The sequence below is a fragment of the Musca autumnalis genome, unplaced genomic scaffold, assembly GCF_047663935.1.
Source record: "Musca autumnalis isolate F117 unplaced genomic scaffold, ASM4766393v1 scaffold_4, whole genome shotgun sequence".
NCBI lineage: Eukaryota > Metazoa > Arthropoda > Insecta > Diptera > Muscidae > Musca > Musca autumnalis.
In genome coordinates, this window is record NW_027411977.1 from 118,888,473 (window position 1) to 118,909,996 (window position 21,524).

The 21,524-nt window shown below is 35.0% G+C and overlaps 1 protein-coding gene across 1 annotated transcript in view; it reads left to right on the top strand.

Annotated features, from left to right (window-relative positions):
- Positions 1–10,942: 10,942 nt before the first annotated feature.
- LOC141401194 (uncharacterized) overlaps positions 10,943–21,524 on the top strand; it is a 36,255-nt gene continuing 25,673 nt past the window's right edge. The window contains exon 1 of the mRNA XM_073981174.1: positions 10,943–11,322. Coding sequence (XP_073837275.1) covers positions 11,211–11,322 — 112 coding nt within the window. The 5' untranslated portion in view covers positions 10,943–11,210. The remainder of the gene's footprint in view (positions 11,323–21,524) is intronic.

Below are 21,524 nucleotides of genomic sequence, written 5' to 3' on the forward strand. Positions count from 1 at the left end.
TAATACGTTTTTCAACATTTGTTTTGTTGTTTTATTTTAATTTAATTAATTTAATTTATCCTTAAAATCGTAAAAACTGCTTCTTTTTCCGATTTTGAAAAAGTTTTAGCTATTATTGTACTGGCCGGACAATAAACGAACTAACTTTATAATTAAATAACTACAGCTTGGGATTTATATGAATAATCTACCAAATATTTAAGTAATGTTTTCTCCAAAAGATAATTATTTAAATACGAAGGAGGATTTGAATTTGAGGTATTAAATAGTTAAACCTATCACGGACACAAAAATTTTCCATTCCAATTTCGAAATCGAAAAATGACGAGGTTTTTAAAATGTTTGATATAAATTCCAACGTGAAACAAAAAAACAAATGTTAAAAAATATTGTTTACTAGCAGACCCCGGTCCGCGTTGCTGGCCCGTCATAATGAGCTTTAATGATAATTTTGATGGACTTTATGCTTGACAATTCAAAAATAGGTATTTTCTACCTTACTTCTTTGGTAAATTGCCAAACCGAGGAGGATTTTAAATTTATCAACATATTTTGACTGTAACCTTACTTTTCTCTCATAGACTTTGTCGGATTTGTCCGCTCATTGATGCTGTTTAGGATTTATTATCGTCCATGTCCACTGTCTTTATCCTAAAGCGATCAAATTATAAAAGTTAAGTTAAAAGTTAGTTTTTCATGGATGATGGGCCGTTGAACCTCACCATTTAAGGAAATTTGTAAATATATCGTTTTTCTTGACTGGGAGCGCAACAGCCGCTCTGTAGAAAAGTAATTTGCAAGCCGATGCACTCATAAGTATAGCAAATATAGCGATTATAAAACAAACAAAATTGTCTACAAATTTATAGCATTTTGTACAAAGGAACATTCCTGAGAATTTTGTGAAAATTTCATGAAATTTGGTTCAGTAGTTTTGAAAAAAAAAATGTATTGAAAAGAGTGGGAGTGATCATCACTTTTTACGATATAAAGTATTTAAAAAGTGGGTGTGGCCCGCTATTTTGGCTACAAATATGTACCTAGGGTACACACAACCCCATTGCCTCCCAAAATTTATGCTGAAACCTATATAATCATAAGTTTGACTTAAAGATATAGCGTTTAAAAGAAAGGTGTGGGGAAATTCAAAAAATAAACATAACAACGGCAATCAATGAGTTTTTGCTGCATACTTAATGGAAACTTTTCAATAGTATTGGTGATATAACATATTAAAAAAATAGGCTTGGTCGGATCTTTAGGCCCCAAAGATGTACCTAGATTGTAAATTAATCCATAAATGTTTGACCGATACATGCGTAAGTTTTGCAAAAATAACGTTTTTTTTAAATATCGCATAGGGGAGTTATCCCGCCCCCTCTGGAATTCAATAAAATCTGTACATTTCCTGACAAAAAAAGTGGGCGTGATATTTTTTTTTTCATAAAAAGCTAAGTTGGGTTATTACGTCATTTGATTTTTATTCATAAAGATATAGGGTTTTTTAAATATCTGGAAATACCCTGCCCACTTCGAAATTCAAGGAAATAAGTATCCTATTTTCATCGGGGGACATTCCCTGAAAATTTTAGGAAAATCGGTTTAGTAGTTTTGTAGATGTAACATAAATAAAAAGTGACCGTGGTCAAGTCTTTGGGTAAGGTTGTAGAAACAACCACAATTGTCTCACTAATTAATTTCCAAACCGATACATTTCTTTGTTTTGAACTGTTTAGGACGATCTTTGAAGAAGATGCACATTAGGCAATTATCAGTTTGACGAAGAGAGAAGGTACTGAGAGGCAAAGTGTTTTTATTTTCCTCGACTCTCTCTCCTATAAACTGACAATAGCCGCGAACAAATTAGGCAACTGTAAATCGGGACTAAGATATATTTTTTAAGCAAATAACACGTTTTGCGATGTAAATAAAAATATTTGGTAGCACATTTGAAGCAAAATAATATCATAACGCCCCTATTCGTTTCATAATCGATGGTTTTCTGCAATTCTTGTTTTCACCACTGAACACGATATTTTACTCAGGCAATTGAACATGAAGGAAGGAATGCCATCGTAGGAATTTGAATTTAATGCTGAATATAGTGCTTTTATAAATTTGCGTTTTAATCAATTAACCTATTTTGAGCAGAGGGATCCGATCGTTATCTGCTTTTTTTCTGACTTCTCTGTTTAACGTGATCTCCCGAATTCTACTTGCAATGCAAGTTCTGAATTAGATGCAATGGCTCTGGTAACTGTTGTCGATTACTTCGTCACCCTATATTTACTTCTGACGTGAATAACATAGTCAAATTAATATCACAAACTAATTAACGTCTAATATCCAGTACCTCGGATTTCTTGTTTTTTCTTTAAAATTTTGAATATCATCCTTTTTCGATGTACAGGCATACAGTGTACCAACAGTACCAGTGTACTTATGTATGTATTTGTCCATTTGTAATTGCCTTCCAGCTCTGCGGGAACTAAACTGATTGAATTCATACGCCTTTTCAGTGGGGACATCATGTTTTAGTATCATGACATGATCTGAAGAGCATCAATATACAGCATAAATTTTATACCGCATAAATCGGAAGTTGATCTTTCGAATATGTTTTTACTTACAGTTTAAAGGTATACTTATATGCCATAACTTCACTTTCAATAAAATTACCTCGGAGCTCTTGATTTTTCAAATAACCCACCAATTTTGTGGATTTTCCTTAAAACTATGGAAACCACTTTCAGCGTTGTCATCTTCATCTTTTCAATCGGAATCTGACCAAATCCTTTTCGCTGTTAATTTCCTAAAAAGACGCTTGGAAATAAATGAAAATCGATTTGATTCGGAATAAAAAATTCTATACAACTTTCAAAAATTGACAAAACAGAGGCGTACAATGGAGCCTCACAGTTGGTGCATATACAATCTTCGCCAAAAACTGTCCAAATAAGTGTCAAGGTATACTCAAAACGCGAAGCTCGATAGAAATTTCTGGAAAAATTGACTTTCTTGAAAAAATATTTTTGCAAATTTTTCGCAAATTTTTGCGATTTTTTTAGGTTTTATCCTTTTCTGCCATGAGACCGTTGCGAATTGGTGCGAATTGTCAAAATCTGTTCAGCCGTTCTTGAGTTATAAGCGTAGTAACTAACATCATCTTTTTTTATATATAGACTAGCTGACCCGGTCCGCGTTGCTGCCCCGTTTTTGAGGTCCCGGTATAAACATTTACAACTACAACTTTTTTCTACAACGGATTTCTACTACCAACACAACAACTAATGATGTAGACCACAATACCAATGTCATCTTTACCAATGGTCAAAACAGCTGTGGCTGTTATTTCGATATTTTGAAGAACTTTGGCTGATTTCCCAATCGATTGTTTTGAAATTTTGGTCAAGTGCCATTTCAAATTATCGGAATTTTACTGTGAAAATTGTGAAGTTGACCGCAATGTCTAACTTATTGAAGCCAGTGTTTATAGCGCTTTTAAAGACACGCGTACTAACATTAAGGATATTATCTGCAAATATACATTTTTGAAAAAAAAAATTGTGGACCGCGATATTTCACTTCCGCGATGACCATTCAGGGTCAGGGCAATAATTACCATAGCATTCCAAACAATTTTTAAACAATAGGTTGAAAAATATCTTCGATTTCACGTTTTATTAAAAAAATTTGTGTGGGAGGTACTCTGGTCACTCCACTGACCACTATAAAAAGTAGTTAAAAACCTATTCTCAGACCTACAAATTCCATATACAAAATTTCATCAAATTCGGTCCAGCCGTTTCGGAGGAGTTCAAAGCCGAACACCGTGACAGGAGAATTTTATATATATGTATATAGATTAGTATTTATTTATTATAACAAATATTTCACACTGATACAAAGAAAAAATTGTATTGGCAAATTTTAAAAAAATTTAAAAAAATAGTAATTATTCGAATCCCGCTAACAAAAAGGACTTACAATTTTTGTAAATGCTTGTAGTTTAATCTAGAAAAATTTCGAGAAAACCGAAAAGTACAATCATTGATAAAAATTGATTTTTAATATTAAATCACGAAAATTTCACCCAGGCCCTTTCAACAGCTCTAATTTAGACTAGGGCTGTTGAAAGGGCGCCCTTCTGCTGTCGGTGTGTATCAATTTGCTAACTCACACAATTAAAAAAGACAGCTTTTGTTTTTGAAATGACAATTTTCAATACACATTTTTTTCTATCCAGCATCCTAAAATTACTTTAGATAATATTAAACAAGTAAAAAAGTAAAAATTCCTGTCCCCAACTTTAAGTGGGTACGTTAAAATGTCAGATAATGTACATAAAATGTTTCATTCGGTAGGCCCTTTTTTATGGTGCCTATATCTAACTATGTATGTTGACAATTTTTGGTGGGCTAGAAATTGGGAGGTACCGTTATATAGGGGTTATAATAAAACATGGACCTATGTTGACAGTTTTGATAAGAGCCTTTAATGTCAAATAACTCCAAATTCGGTTAAAAATTGTAGCTAGAATCCTCAAAATACCGAAAATTGGTACATATGTGGGAACTTCAAATGTCATTAACAGCTAGTTCGGAGGTATGTGGGCTATACGAAAATATGAACTTAAATGAACAATTTTTGTTGGCTTTTAAATTTCAAATTACAGAAAGTTCGTCCAAAAAATAAAGCTAAGGTACGGAAAATCGGGAGGTTTGTTTTGGGGATGTACCAAAACATGGACCTACGTTCGGTTAAACATTTTAAGTAAAATCCTCAAAGTACCGTAAATCGGGAAGTATCGTTATATTGGGGCTATGTTGAAAATTGTTGATCCAGATGTGTGGTGACCACTACAACCTTCAAATGTCAAATTACAGTTAGTTCGGTTAAAAATTTTAGCTAAAATTGCCAATTACTGAAAATTGGTAGGTACCGTTATATGGGAGCTATATCCGAACATGGACCTATGTTGACAATTTTTTACGGAGAGGTGTTGTGACCACTAAGAACTTCAAATGTCAAATTACTACTAGTTCGGTTTAATATTGTAGTTAAAATCATCAAATTACTGAAAATCGGGAGGTACTTTTATATGGGAGCTTTATCAATACATCGACATTTCTTGACAATTTTTGGTGGAGACGTGTGGTGACCACTAAGAATTTCAAATGTCAAATGTTCAAATTACAGATAATTCGGTTAAAACTAGTAGGTAAAATTCTCAAAATACCGAAAATTCGTTATATGGGGATACCGAAATCCGTTATACCGAGGTACCGTTATATGGGGCTATACCAAAACATGGACCTACGTTCATAATTATTTCGAATATGAGTTTTTTGGTCACTAAGAACCCTAAATATCAAATTATAGCTAATTCGGTCTAGAAATGTGAATTTAAAAATACCTGAAATCGGGCGGTAACGTTATATGGGGGCTATTCCAAAGCATGGACCAAGGTCCACTAGTTATATAAGTTTATTGACATTTAAGAACCCTAAATGTCAATTTATAGCTAAATCGGTCTGTAAAAATAACTAAAAACGTCAAAATGCCATAAATCGGGGGTACCGTTATATAGGGGCCATACCAAAACGTGGACCTATGTCCACAACTTTTGTTATATAAGTTTATTTACACTTAAGAACCCTAAATGTCAAATTAGAGCTTAATCGACCTGAAAATGCACCTAAAAACGTCAAAATACCGTAAATCGGGGGCACCGTTGTATGGGGGCTATACCAAAACGTGGACCTATACCCCCAAGTTTTGTTATATAAGTTTATTGACATTTAAAAACCGTAAATGTCAAATTATAGCTACATCGGTCTGAAAATGTACCTAAAAACGTCAAAATACCGTAAATCGGGGGTACCGTTATATGGGGGCTATACCAAAACGTGGACCGATATAGCCCATCATCGAACTTGACCTGCCTGCAAACAAAAGACGCATCTTCCCAAAATTTCAGACAATTTTGGGTGGAGATGTGTGGTGACCACTAAGAACTTCAAATGTCAAATGTTCAAATTACAGCTAATTCGGTTAAAACTTGTAGGTAAAAATCGCAAAATACCGAAAATCAGGAGGTACCGTTATATGGGGCTATACCAAAGTATGTACCTATGTTCATAATTTTTTCGAATATAAGTTTTTTGGTCACTAAGAGCCCTAAATATCAAATTATAGCTAATTCGGTCTAGAAATGTGACTTAAAACGTCAAAATGCCTGAAACCGGGCGGTAACGTTATATGGGGGCTATTCCAAAACATTGATCTATGTCCACTAGTTTGGTTATATAAGTTTCTTGACACATAAGAATCCTAAATGTCAATTTATAGCTAAATCGGTCTGAAAATGTAGCTAAAAACGTCAAAATACCGTAAATCGGGGGTACCGTTATATGGGGGCCATACCAAAACGTGGACCTATGTCCACAACTTTTGTTATATAAGTTTATTTACACTTAATAACCCTAAATGTCACATTATAGATAAATCGGTCTGAAAATGTAGCTAAAATGTCAAAATACCGTAAATCGGGGGTACCGTTATATGGGGGCCATACCAAAACGTGGACCTATGTCCACAACTTTTGTTATATAAGTTTATTGACACTTAATAACCCTAAATGTCACATTATAGATAAATCGGTCTGAAAATGTAGCTAAAATGTCAAAATACCGTAAATCGGGGGTACCGTTATATGGAGGCTATACCAAAACGTGGATCTATGTCCGCAAGTTTTCTTATATAAGTTTATTGACACTTAAGAACCCTAAATGTCAAATTATAGCTAAATCGGTCTGAAAATGTAGCTAAAAACGTCAAAATACCGTAAATCGGGGTACCGTTATATGGGGGCTATTCCAAAACATTGATCTATGTCCACTAGTTTGGTTATATAAGTTTCTTGACACATAAGAATCCTAAATGTCAATTTATAGCTAAATCGGTCTGAAAATGTAGCTAAAATGTCAAAATACCGTAAATCGGGGGGTACCGTTATATGGGGGCTATACCAAAACGTGGACCTATGTCCACAACTTTTATTATATAAGTTTAGTGACGCTTAAGAGCCCTAAATGTCAAATTAGAGCTAAATCGGTCTGAAAATGTAGCTTAAAACGTCAAAATACCGTAAATCGGGGGTACCGTTATATGGGGGCTATACCAAAACGTGGACCTATGTCCACAACTTTTGTTATATAAGTTTATTGACACTTAAGAACCCTAAATGTCAAATTATAGCTAAATCGGTCTGAAAATGTAGCTAAAAACGGCAAAATACCGTAAATCGGGGGTACCGTTATATGGAGGCTATACCAAAACGTGGATCTATGTCCGCAAGTTTTCTTATATAAGTTTATTGACACTTAAGAACCCTAAATGTCAAATTATAGCTAAATCGGTCTGAAAATGTAGCTAAAAACGTCAAAATACCGTAAATCGGGGTACCGTTATATGGGGGCTATACCAAAACGTGGACCTATGTCCACAACTTTTGTTATATAAGTTTATTGACACTTAAGAACCCTAAATGTCATATTATAGCTAAATCGGTCTGAAAATGTAGCTAAAAACGTCAAAATACCGTAAATCGGGGGGTACCGTTATATTGGGGCTATACCAAAACGTGGACCGATATAGCCCATCATCGAACTTGACCTGCCTGCAAACAAAAGACGCATTTTCCCAAAATTTCAGCTTCCTATCTCCATTTTTGTGGATGCTAGAGTGATTACCACAGACGGACGGACGGACGTGCACAGAATTATACCCTGATCCAGAAAATATATACTTTATAGGGTCGCAAAAGAGTATTTCAATGCGTTACAAACGGAAAAACAAACTTAATATACCCTCCATACTATGGTGGAGGGTATAAAAAAGTTTTAAACTACATGTGTAATAACTAGAAAATGATCTAAACGGTATCCCATGGAAAATATTTAATATGTATGCTTATTGTAGACTTCTCCTGCAGAAGCAGAACATTTTTATAAATATTTTTTTGGTATTTTATAATATGACACAAAATGGTATGTTGGGATACTACGGGAAATATTTGTATTTTCAAACAAACACAATCTCAAAATATGTATGTAATTGTGTGCACAGGCCTTATTTAGACCAATGTTAAAGAAGTTATGAGTATTTCTTTGCCTATAGTTTTCACAGAATTAGATTTTTTCAAGGCGCGATATCTGTGGAAACCTAAGTAAAAAACAAGTAAAAAAGTTTCAGTCGGCTTTGCCGACAGAGATATATTCTCAGCATATATAAATTGATACTTTCATCTACGGACAAATCTAATGTATTTGGAGTCTTTTCAGAAATTTGGAACTTGAATTTGAACTTGCCGATAGAAATGTGAATTAGGACTGAAATTCAAAAGTGTTGCGGAGGAGATATTTGAAGGAATGGACCGACATAGTCTATTATGGAAGTGGATCTTATTTTGGGAGTCATATCTTTTCGATAGATATCGCGCCACTATTCATTTCAGTTGGGTCATCGTAAAACTTTTGGACCAGTATGGACTTGTCCAAGGAAAACATAATATCGCTGTAAACAGGGCCACAACTAACAGCATCGGTATATATTTCCAAAGGATTTTCGAACAGACCCTATACTGCAATCAAACACAAATGTTGAACTTTTTAAGGAGAGAACCGATATAGGCCATTTTAGGATTTAAACTAAATTTGGACAAAATATCGTGCATACAATTTTAGCGACATTTTTTAAATATTGGCGGAAGTACCGGACGTTGTGAACCGGTACTGCCCATCTTTGAAGTGAAACTAAATTTGGACAAAATATGACGAAAGCCAATATTGGGACTAAATCGGTTGATCAGATCGAGAGTTATCGTGCTCTACAGCCATTACATATGATGCCCCTGAGAAAGCTCTTACCGTCGTAATGGAGGCAGCGAATACAAGTTGCTTCATCAAAAATCGAAGTGATTCGATCGAAGGTCTTAAAGTAAACTTATCCGAAATTTTTGAGATACCCGAAGGAGTAGACAAATATAGTGCATATTCGAAACTAATCTATATCTTGTAGATATATTAGGATGTGTAAAGTATGGACTAAATCGGTCACTCCCTTAAAGATTTATCGGGCACACCATTTTTCCGAACATTTTTGAACATTTGTGGGGGAGGTACCTGCAGGAGTCAACCGATATGGCTTATCTTCGAACTTTAACTAAATTTAGACAAAATATTACGAAGGTCAAATTTTGGACCGAATCGGCAGATCCGTTCGAGAGTTATCTTGCGCTCCAATCACTACACAGGGTGTCATAGGGGGTTTTTTTGCAATTGTCAGGCTATTTTCTCAGGAATTATGGACTTGCCCCTGATGAAACGTGTACCGTCGTATTGGGGGCAGTGAATACAAGTTGTTACAACAAAAATCAAAGCGATTCGAGAGGAGGTCCTAAACTGAACTTTTCCGAAATTTTGTGTGGGAGGTAGCCGAAGGTACCGGAAGGAGTGGACCGATATAACCCATCTTAGAACTTAAACTAAGTTTGGACAAAATATTACGAAAGCCAAATTTTGGACCGAATCGGTTGATCCGTTCGAGAGTTATCGTGCGCTCCAGCCAGCCAGACAGACAAACTGACAGACGGACAGACATGGCTAAATCAAATCCAAATTGTCTGAAACGGATTTCGTCCAAACATACTTGGGGTCTAAAACCATGAGGCACATTTTGCCCGTATGAAAGTGTATATACCCTCGTTAGCATAAATGCTGAGGGTATAAAAACTGATGAGTATACATCCTCGTTAGTCTAAAGACTGAGGTAAAAACGGCACAAAAAAACTGCAGTTAAGTTAACCTTTTTGATGTTTTGAGGGGAGATAATCCAATGAATTGTCCAATATAATTCATCATCGAACATGATTTAAATTTGAGAAAAATCGATAGTTATCGTGCCCAGCATCCATATTACAAAATGGTATTGTGGGGATCATATCGACGCCTCCAAACAATAGTATGCTAAGTCGACTTAGCATGTTTTCAAGTTCTTTACATATTTATATTTAACGTCCTTTTACTTAAATTCTGTCAAATTTTGGTAATGATCGGACAATCCGAACAGAAGTTATAAACAAATATTTCCTTAGAATAGTACTGAAGGTCAAAGACATTTTCAAACTTTAAGAGCTTGTCCTGCAAAACTCGCTTTTCAGAATTAGCAAACTATTATTTGGAGGTGTCGAACGTCCTTTAACTTAAATTCTGTCTAATTTTGGTAATGATCGGTCAATCCGAACAGAAGTTATAAACAAATATTGACTTAGCATAGTACTGAAGTTCAAAAAAATTTCCAAACTTTGATAGCTTCTCCTGCAAAACTCACTTTTTAGACTTAGCATACTATTATTTGGAGGTGTCGATATAAGGTAGTACTTGTGGCTTGACCTGTGTCCACAACTGAAGTTGGCCTTTTTTCGCTTGTGGACATAGGTCAAGTAAGTCATGGTAATCGCCAAGTTAAAATCAATTTTAGCCCTGAGTTTCCTAATTCATTCACACTGCGAACACACAAATACTTCTCGGTGTACATTCAAATATGTACTCCTGTATGTGTGTGTGTACTTTGAATATTGTACCAGTACACCTCCTGTTTGGTTTCATTGTAACGTCTATTAGTGTTTGACTTTATATTGGTATCGAGCAAACAAATCGTCAAGGGTCAGTTTTGTTTGAAAAAACAATAGAGAGCTCACGACAAGGACTATGATGTTGGTTGGTTGGTTGAATGGTTAAACGTGGATGATGTAGGGCTGAATGGTTGGTAGTGTGGTAATAATGGCCGATGGATGGAAATTAGCTAGCTATATGTATGCTATGTGCTGACCACAACAACTGGTCGGTCAATGGTAGAATGAAACGCGTTTTATGAGTTTAGTTGTTAAACAGCTGCGTGCTTTAGCACTTCTTATATAAAACGCTAATCAGGAAATAAAATAAAACGAAAAGAAAATAAAGAAGAATATAATACGAAACGAACGGATTCCATTTTTATACAAACAAATTACAAATCTTTTTTTACCAAAAACAAAATCGAGTTTCCAATATTTTTAATATAAAATTAATGCATTTTTAAACAAAATTAGAATAACAAAGAAAACAAATATTTCATATACACAAACGTATAATATAAATAATTCTACCATGGGTTGTGCAAGTAGTACACCTATGGTACAGACAGCTGGAAGTGAAATACTAAAGGCGGCCACACATGTTGCTGATGATGCCACCAAAACAGCCGAAGAGGCAGTGGAAGGTAAAAAGGAAAAACTACACCAATAATAAGAATATTAATGCATTGTCGATTATATTTCCAAGTGTTTTGTGTGAATTTTAAACTGTTACGTTTAGAATGGATTGTGGATGCTATAAGTATGTATGTACGTTCATATGTATGCATTGATAGAAAGACACCAATAATAACAATCGGTTTAATGCAAGGCTATTGTAGATATGACATGTGAACTTAGTTATGTGTTATTATGGCATTGGAGTGAATTCAATGTGCGCTATACATGGACAAATATATGACACTGCAGAGTGGTAGAGTGGTTAAAGGTTGAATAGAAATATGATTTATTATACAAATAGTATATTTGCAATTGGTATATTTACATTTTTCCATAAAGAAGGTAGACGAACTTCTCATTATACCTTTTATTCAAGATGGCACCATATTTTGGTGGTCCCCAAAAGGAATTTTCCACACATCATATTTATCGTTAAAAACGGTTAAAAAACGGTTTTTGCCTGTGAAACGAAATATACTGAAATGCGTAATCTCTCTCGGCTTGAGATACATTGTGGACATAGGAATAGAGATCGAAATGTTCTACAACACGTAAAAAAACTGTAAGGAATTCGAGCGGAATCTACTATATGATACCCTACACCACAGTCAATATGTGTACAAAATGTAATAATTACATAGTTTTCCTTCAGTACTGAAAGTACTTAGCTCCACCGTCATGTCTTGGTTTATTCCTCGGAGGAGTATGAGTTCATTAAATGTGAAAAAAGATGTACATACACATGAAATCGGACGGATTTATATCGTAATAAAATTAACAAAATTTAAAAGGTCTTATTGCTACAGACCGCTATCTGTCCGAATTTCATAATAACAAGTAAAAAAGTATCAGTCGGCTTTGCCGACAGAGATATACCCTCAGCCTCTGTGGATTGAAATACGGGTTTCCCAAGAAAAAACTTATGTATTTAGGGGGTTTTCAAAATGTTGGTCGTATGAACCGACCAAAGTATGGATAGGATTAATGCTCAAAAATTTGCGGGGATAACGATAGATAGGGCATTTTTTATCACACTAGCCTACGAATAACATAATATCGCTGTAAACAGGGCCACTAGGAAAACCTTCGGTAAAAATGTCCAAAGGATCCTCGAACAGTTCCTTAACCACACAAAAATGTTGAACATTTGTATGGGTGGTACCACAAGGATTGGAGAGATAGGACCCAAATTTGAACATAAACTAAGTTTAGAGATCCAAAGTTTGGACCAAAAGAGTGGACCTATAAGCACCACCTTCGAATTTCATCTAATATTCGAATAAATTTTATATTATCCAAAGTGTGGACGAACGCAATATTCGGTTCGAGCTCTCCAGCCACTACATACGGTGCCATATGGGTTTTTTACAACTTTCGGACTGTTTTCTCAAAAAGTGTGGATTGCCCCTGAAAAAACGTTTACTGTCTTAATTGAGGCAGCGAATGCAAGTTGCTTCAACAAAAATAAAAGTGATTCGAGAGCAGGTCTTAAAGTGAATTTATCCAAAATTTTGTGTGCGAACCTGATCTATATCTGGTAGATATATTAGGATGTGTAAAGTATGGACCATATCGGTCACTCCCATCAAGAGTTATCGTGCGTACAATTTTTTCAAACATTTTTGAGCTTTTGTGGGGAAGGTACCTGAAGGAGTGGACCGATATGGCTTATCTTCGAACTTAAACTAAGTTTGGACAAAATATTATGAAGGCCAACTTTCGGATCGAATCGGCAGATCCGTTCGAGAGTTACCTTGCGCTCCAACCACTACACACGGTGTCATAGGGGTTTTTTTGAACCCTGATTAAACTTGTACAGCCGTATTGGGGGCCGTGAATACAAGTTGTTACAACAAAAATCAAAACGATTCGAGAACAGGTCCTAAACTGAACTTTTCCGAAATTTTGTGTGGGGGGTACCCGAAGGAGTGGACCGATTGAGTCCATATTGCAACCTCATCTAAGTTTGGTAGAAATTTCCTGACGTGCAAAGTATGGACCAAATCGCTTACTCCCTTCAAGAGTTATCGTGCGCACAAATTTTCCGAACATTTTTGAACTTTTGTAGGGGAAGTACCGGAAGGAGTGGACCGATATAACCCATCTTCGAACTTAAACTAAGTTTGGACAAGATATTGCGAAAGCCAAAGTTTGGACCAAATCGGTCCATCCGTTCGAGAGTTATCGTACGCTCCAGCCAGCCAGACAGACGGACGGACATGGCTAAATCAACTCCAAATTGTCTGAAACGGATTTCGTCCAAACATACTTGGGGTCTAAAAACATTATTTCGATGAGGCACATTTTGCCCGTATAATCCGGACACGCAGCCGGATTTATCTAAAAGCTTATTATGTGATTGTAATACTCGCATATTTGCATTTTTAATGTATAACTTGGGCCCGTTTTTGGATTCAAAATTTACAAATACCATTCGATTTCAGTAGAAACCCGCGTAAATTTAGTTTTTTTACATTCTGAATCTATTTAGACGCGTTTTGGATGTATCGTTCCTACTTAGATAAATAGAGCGAAACGCCTATTTAAAATGTGCGAAAACAGGTATTTAAAAACGTTCGCAAATCTGGAGATATAATAGATTTTTTCTTAAAACTGAGCGCGATGATACATACACGGTTCTTGATGAATCGCACCGAAATGGCATAGAATGATGTATTTTTGAATGGTGATCATTGAAATCGGATGCGCATAAAATGCAAATGTACTTCGTGGAAATTATGGACATTTTACTGTTTTTTTGTACTTTAACACGCAACTGATGCTACATCGTGGTCGCCAAATATAATTTCACAGAGTGTATATCAAATAAAAGGGATTGATTCGCTGTTTTGGAAAATCGGATACACATCATGACATTTCCACTATTACGCGCTTTCTATGCGTTTCAAGTGTTGTAATATTTACTTTAACTTTATTTTAATTTTATATCCCAATTGGAAATCCTTCTGATTTAATATACTGATCTAAAAACGTTCGCTAATGGGAAAACCATAAGCCAACATTTGGTTGCAACGGAATATCTTCACTATTGGGTGAAATTTTGACGAAAAATACGAAAAACTCAAACAATTTTTCCTATAAAACTATAAAAATAAAATTAGAATAATGTGGTTTTTATTTTTTTAATATATCCTTCGTATATTCGCAAATAACATGAATATTACAGCTCCAAGCTGCATGGCTTAGGCATAATTTTATTTCTCACAGTGTATGGATTAGAGTGGGGCGATTTGAACACCATCACGGGCGCCTGAAGTTTCTGATTCTTGGGATTGTACTGAGCAAAAAAGTCAACTAGACTATATGTCTACGGTGAAAATCGAGCCCCCGGATTTTGACTTGAAGTTTTTTTTCAAGGATTTTTGGATATTTTGGCATATAACAACCAAATCACTGAGATTTTCGATCCAACACAAAGACGACAATTGTAGCCAAGACAATAATAAATAACTCTCTAGTACATCGAAAAAGCATTGGAACGCTCCTTCAGGTAGTTATGGCATCGAGAATGTACACATTTTCGGAAAATATCGATAAACGACACTGTGCTACAAAATGGGACTCAAAGTCAGTGGACGGAAAATTTGTGGTGAGTGTACTAAGAAGCCAAAAGGAAATTTTCACCATAGGTCAAGTTTCCGAGATATTGCGTGATTAATGGTTTCATTTTGGCCCCTTAATTTGTGATAAAATAGCTTTATATCTCTCTAAAGCGTTATTGTAGCTTCATTTTGACATTATATGTCTTCAGTCAAATCGAATGGTGAATCTTTTTGTAGAATACTTCATCCCTCTAACTCAATTCCTTTCAAGTCCTTTTCGTCCTTTATTTTTTGAACCGTAGTAAAAGTACCACAAGACGAGATTTTACAGCATCCAAATATTCTACAAAAATGTTGTTCAGAAGATTTTAGGTACGGTTCTCATTGATGACCAATCGATATTTCCCAGTTTTCATGGTCCTTTTTGTCATTTTTCCGGGTTTTGTTCAGAAAACTATGTTTTGTTTTTATGTATATTCGTTATTGGTCCGTGGTGCTCCTGAAATACTTACCATAAATAGCTCTTGTAATGACGAACACGTTAATAACAAATTTTATTGGAGGAAAGATCCGGTTATCTAAATTTTTGAACCGGATATTCTGATATTAAAACCTGTTTTGGAACCGGTTTTAAGTAACCGATTAACCGTATATGTATATCATTAGAAAGCTAATAAAATGGTCAACCAAATGACAGCAAGTAACTGATTACAACTTTGTTGGTTACGAAGCTAGAACAAAAAACCCGATTTCTTTAAATGAATTTCTCATAGTTTTCAAAATAAATATTGAACAAAACAAAAAACATTATAGTTTTGGATAAAATGTAGGAAAAATAAGAAATTGAACATTTTATAATTTTGGGCTATGGAAAAATTAAAATGGTAAGGACAGTTATTGACGTGGTTCAAACTTCTGAATTATGGCGAAATTAATTCATTCTTGATGAACTTTAAGTGCATGATAAAACAACAACATAACACAAATTCATCTCGCCATAACTCAGAAGTTTGACCTATGGCATAACTATCTTTCCAGATTTATAATATTATCTTAATCGACTTTCATTGCCAAAAAGAACCCAGTGATATTTTACATCAAAATCGGTTTAAGAAAGCGGTTTTTTTTTGTTCTAGCTTCGTAACCAACAAAGTTGTAATCAGTTACTTGCTGTCATTTGGTTGACCATTTTATTAGCTTTCTAATGATATACATATACGGTTAATCGGTTACTTAAAACCGGTTCCAAAATAGGTTTTAATATCAGAATATCCGGTTCAAAAATTTAGATAACCGGATCTTTCCTCCAATAAAATTTGTTATTAACGTGTTCGTCATTACAAGAGCTATTTATGGTAAGTATTTCAGGAGCACCACGGACCAATAACGAATATACATAAAAACAAAACATAGTTTTCTGAACAAAAACCGGAAAAATGACAAAAAGGACCATGAAAACTGGGAAATATCGATTGGTCATCAATGAGAACCGTACCTAAAATCTTCTGAACAACATTTTTGTAGAATATTTGGATGCTGTAAAATCTCGTCTTGTGGTACTGTTACTACGGTTCAAAAAATAAAGGACGAAAAGGACTTGAAAGGAATTGAGTTAGAGGGATGAAATATTCTACAAAAAGATTCACCATTCGATTTGACTGAAGACATATAATGTCAAAATGAAGCTACAATAACGCTTTAGAGATATATAAAGCTATTTTATCACAAATTAAGGGGCCAAAATGAAACCATTAATCACGCAATATCTCGGAAACTTGACCTATGGTGAAAATTTCCTTTTGGCTTCTTAGTACACTCACCACAAATTTTCCGTCCACTGACTTTGAGTCCCATTTTGTAGCACAGTGTCGTTTATCGATATTTTCCGAAAATGTGTACATTCTCGATGTCATAACTACCTGAAGGAGCGTTCCAATGCTTTTGCGATGTACTAGAGAGTTCTTTATTATTGTCTTGGCTACAATTGTCGTCTTTGTGTTGGATCGAAAATCTCAGTGATTTGGTTGTTATGTGCCAAAATATCCACAAATCCTTGAGAAAAAACTTCAAGTCAAAATCCGGGGCTCGATTTTCACCGTAGACATGTGGTCTAGTTGACTTTTTTGCTCAGTACAATCCCAAAAATCAGAAACTTCAGGCGCTCGATAACACTTTTTTCCTTCCATACAAATCGCCCCGGCCTAGTATGGATGCTGTTGTAATATTTTTTGTAAGAAGAAGCGCAATTATTTTAAAAATATGTTTGTTAATACGTAAAATTTTGTAAGCAAATCGATTTTTTGCGAATCCTTTGAGACTTTCATAAGTATTTTTCCATCATCGCAAAGGGTAACAATTTTGTAAACAGTAATACGCTATAGCAGCTTATTGTATTAAGCCTTGATTTTTTATAATTTGTTCTAATTATTAAAATTAAAATGGCTATACCTTTTGCGCGCGACGATCAAAGTTAGTTACAAAAACAGATTCGGAATGACGATTTTTTCTTAATCTATGTACCAAAAATCATTGATGTAGTATAATTTTTTTAATTTTTTGAAATGGGTTTGGGAATACTGTAATTTGAATTTTGATATAGGTATATAGGGTCCAAAATACTCAAAATCGGTCATATATGAATATTGGATGTATATCAAAATTCGATTTTCACAAAATTTTGTAGGATTGGTTTTTTAGTCACAACAATGAACTGGTAAAGGTTTTTCATCAATTGGACCATAATGTCCCTTTAGCCTCATACAATGGATGGAAACTACCCAGCAAAAATCCTCATTACAAACCTCCTTTCTAATGAGGATTTTGGCTGGGTAAGATCGCTAGGTTGGTACGCGTTAACGTTAACCGATCGCCATAAAATTTCTTATATAAGGGTGGGAGTTCCGAATGAAAAGAAACATTTTTTGGTTACCCGTAAAGAATCCGAAATACCAAGTAACAGTTGCTACAGTAACATCGTTGTATCTTCTAATCTGAGAACCCACAAAACCTCTCCTATGGGGACTATATAAAAACGTGGATATGAATCGGTCATTCTCAGCGGAAACGAAGACTAAAAACCAAATTTCAATTAATTTGGTTAGATAATGTGGCAAAAACCTTCAAAATACCGCAAATAGGGCGATATATTAAATGCTGACCTATTCCAACAATTCTCTGCAGGAATGTTGTATATCCCCAACGATCAAAACCGACAAATTTCAGGTGGAAAGTTGTATACCCTCAAGGAAGACTAAATACCAAATTTCAGGCATTTCGGCGGGATATTTAAGCCACATCGTTCAAAATACCGAAAATCGGGATGTACCGTTCTATGGGAGCTATATGAAGGCATTGACCTATACCGAAAATTTTCAGGTGAAAAGTTTAGTACCCCAATGAAGATCAAATACCAGATTTCAGCCATTTCGGTGGGATACTGAGGCCTTCAAAATACCAAAAATCGGGAGATACCGTTTTATAGGGGCTGTATGAAGGCGTGGACCGATATAATCAATTTTCAAATTATAATAAATTTGCCATTCCCTCCGTAACACATCAAAATAATCGTCGGAGATCCCATAAAGTAAATTCTTGATCTTCATAAACGTTCTATGTCGATGTAACGAGGTCCGTCTGCAGTTTCGACCGTCCCACAGTGTTGTAGCTTCCATACAAAAGTGGACGAAAATAGAAGGCGTTGATGTAGGTTGATGAGTTTTTTTTACAAGTACTTAGGAGGGCACAGGAATGAAAAATATCAACTTTGATTTGGATATAGCCCCCATACATATCTTTTCCCGATTTTGCTACAACTCGTTCAATTTTGATCGAATAGCGTTCAAATTTTATTTGTGATATTTTCTTAGTCCCGAGAGTAGTTTCACCTATTTTCGTTAAAATCGGTTCAGATTTGGATATATCTCCCATATATATCTTTCCCCGATTTTGCTATAAATCGCTCAATTTTTGATGAATAGCCTTCAAATATGGGATGTTTCTGAAAGAAAGGTTGCTTCTATAGACCCTTTCTGAAAGAAAGGGTGCTTTATAGACCCTTTTTGAAAGAAAGGGTGCTTCTATGGACCCTTTTTGAAAGAAAGGGTGCTTCTATGGACCCTTTTTGAAGGAAAGGCTGTCTCTATAGATCCTTTCTGAAAGAAAGCGTGCTTCTATAGTTGATGTCAACTAATTGTAATAAAATTTTATAATTATAGCTCACCCATCAAATCCCCATTCAAAACTTTTAATATTATCAACAAAATTTTCAGAAATAATTATTATAGTGATCGTCTAATTTTTATAGGATTGTCGCTTTAGATTACCTGTGAAATATTTTTCATATTTAAAGAGCTCTAACTTCGTTATGGATGCACATATCTACAAAATTCTTTCAGATTCGTCGTATCTGATGTCTTTACTGTAAGAAAGAAATGTAAACATATATAAAATTTAACATCACATTTTTTTTTTGTCCACTGCGGCAACACTGTGCGTCCGACACTGGTCGAAACCACTTATTTAGCGGCGCGAAAGTAAAAAAAAATCAGACTGTAAAATTGCGAAATGTTTTGCATTGTATCGATTACAGACACTCCGTTGACTTAAATTTTTCTTTTACTTTGTTGTTGTAAATATTCTATCAGTTATTCACTCTCCAATGCAAAAAATTTTGCTACATCAGATTTTTTGGAAAATTGTTGCAAATTATCTAACTTTATATTTGTTTTATTGTTAAATAAATTCTTAATAAAACTAAACAAAGTTTATTTTTAATTAATAGGGGAGGGTGTAAATTAATTGAAAACAAAAATTTCATATATAAATGATGTTTGGATCAAATTGGAGTTCAACAATTTGTGTCGCCCTAATGTATATATTTTATAATTCTTTAAGATTTTTAATGTTTGCTTTAAATATCGTTCTCTCAAATCCTTCTTAAAAGAGTCCCACCTATAGGCACCCACACCAAATTACGACATACCTATGTGTGCATGGTATGTTAGTTGTACTTTGTCATTCAAAACAATGGTTGTCAGCTGTTTGTTGTGTGTAGTGGTTTGAAATGTGACAGTTCTTGGTACTGTCATCTTATTTATAATAGAAGTACCTACACTTGTTGATGAAGATGGGGCCAAAAGTCAGAAAATGTTTTTGTTTTGCTTGCCTTCTTCTTCTTTCCTGCCCCAGGAATTTCCATTGAAATGTATTTTGTTTTGTTTTCTGTATTTAAAAATAAACTTGTAAATGTTTTGTGCGTATGTGTATGTGTTTAGTTGAAACTACTAAAGATGATAAACTTTTTTTTCGTAGGTTTACAACTTATTTTTGCTGACTACTCAGAAATGTTTTGTTGTAAACTTTTGTTGACATCTGTAGACCGACGAGAGGCCTGTTGTGAACGAACCATTGAAACCAATTGTGTGGTTTTGTGTGTCGGCCACACAAAATAAAGTGGCCAATTTTCTTTATTGGTTAGTTATAATGGTAAGTGGTGGTGACCCATGAGTGGATACGATTATTGTTGTGGACAAAATGCTTTCGAATGGATATTTATGCCGGAAGTGTTGTAATTTTACCTATAGACGATTATAATAATTGCCTTAAATTTGTTTGTGGATTTGTTTGAACATCAAATGAAATATTTTATTAATGGAAGCATGAAAAGGCAACTGGTGGTGAAGTTTGCAGATGTGTGGCTATTGAAATAATAAAGTGGGGGCTATAGTCAGCAAAGTCTGGCCATTCGATTTCCTACAACATGACCATTTTGAAAGAATAGACACTGAAAAGTGTGCATCAGATTTTGATGACAATACATGAATATGAAACTAAAAACCGACATGGGGCCATTTTTTCTTATAGCCCTCATATAGCGGTACCACCCGATTTTAAGTATTTTAAGGATTTTATCTTCATTTTTAGGCCGAATTGGCTGTAATTTGGCATTTGGGGTTCACAATGGTACAGAAACTTCCTCAAAAAAAATTTGAGCATAGGGCAAGGTTTTGGTATAGCCTCCATATAGCGGTACCACCCGATTTCTGATATTTTAAGGAATTTATCTTCAGTTTCGACCCGAATTGGCTGAAACTTGGCATTTGGTGTTCCCAGAACAGAAGCTTACTTACTTACTTAGTTGGCCCATTACAGAACATTTGTTCCATAGACCGAACTAAGGAAAGATCTCCATTCCTCTCTGTTTTTTGCTTGACTTTTTGGAATACCGCGCCTTTCCATTTCTTCATCCACTTGTATGCTCCATCTAAGCTTAGGCCTGCCGATCCTGCGTGCACCGCCATGTGGCATGTATTCATACGCCTTTTTAGCGGGTTCATCATCGCTCATTCTCATGATATGGCCTAGCCAACGCAATCGTTGCATCTTGATACGTTTAACTATATTCGGAGCCATACATTAGCACGGGTAGTATCAGCGTTTTGTATAGTGTTATTTTTGTTTGACGAGATGTGGCTTTGTTTTTAAATTGCTTACTTAATCCATAGTAGCATCTGTTGGCCAATACAATTCTTCTTCTTATTTCACAACTGATGTTGTTTGTTGTGTTTATGGCAGTGCCGAGGTAGACGAAGTCTTTAACTACCTCA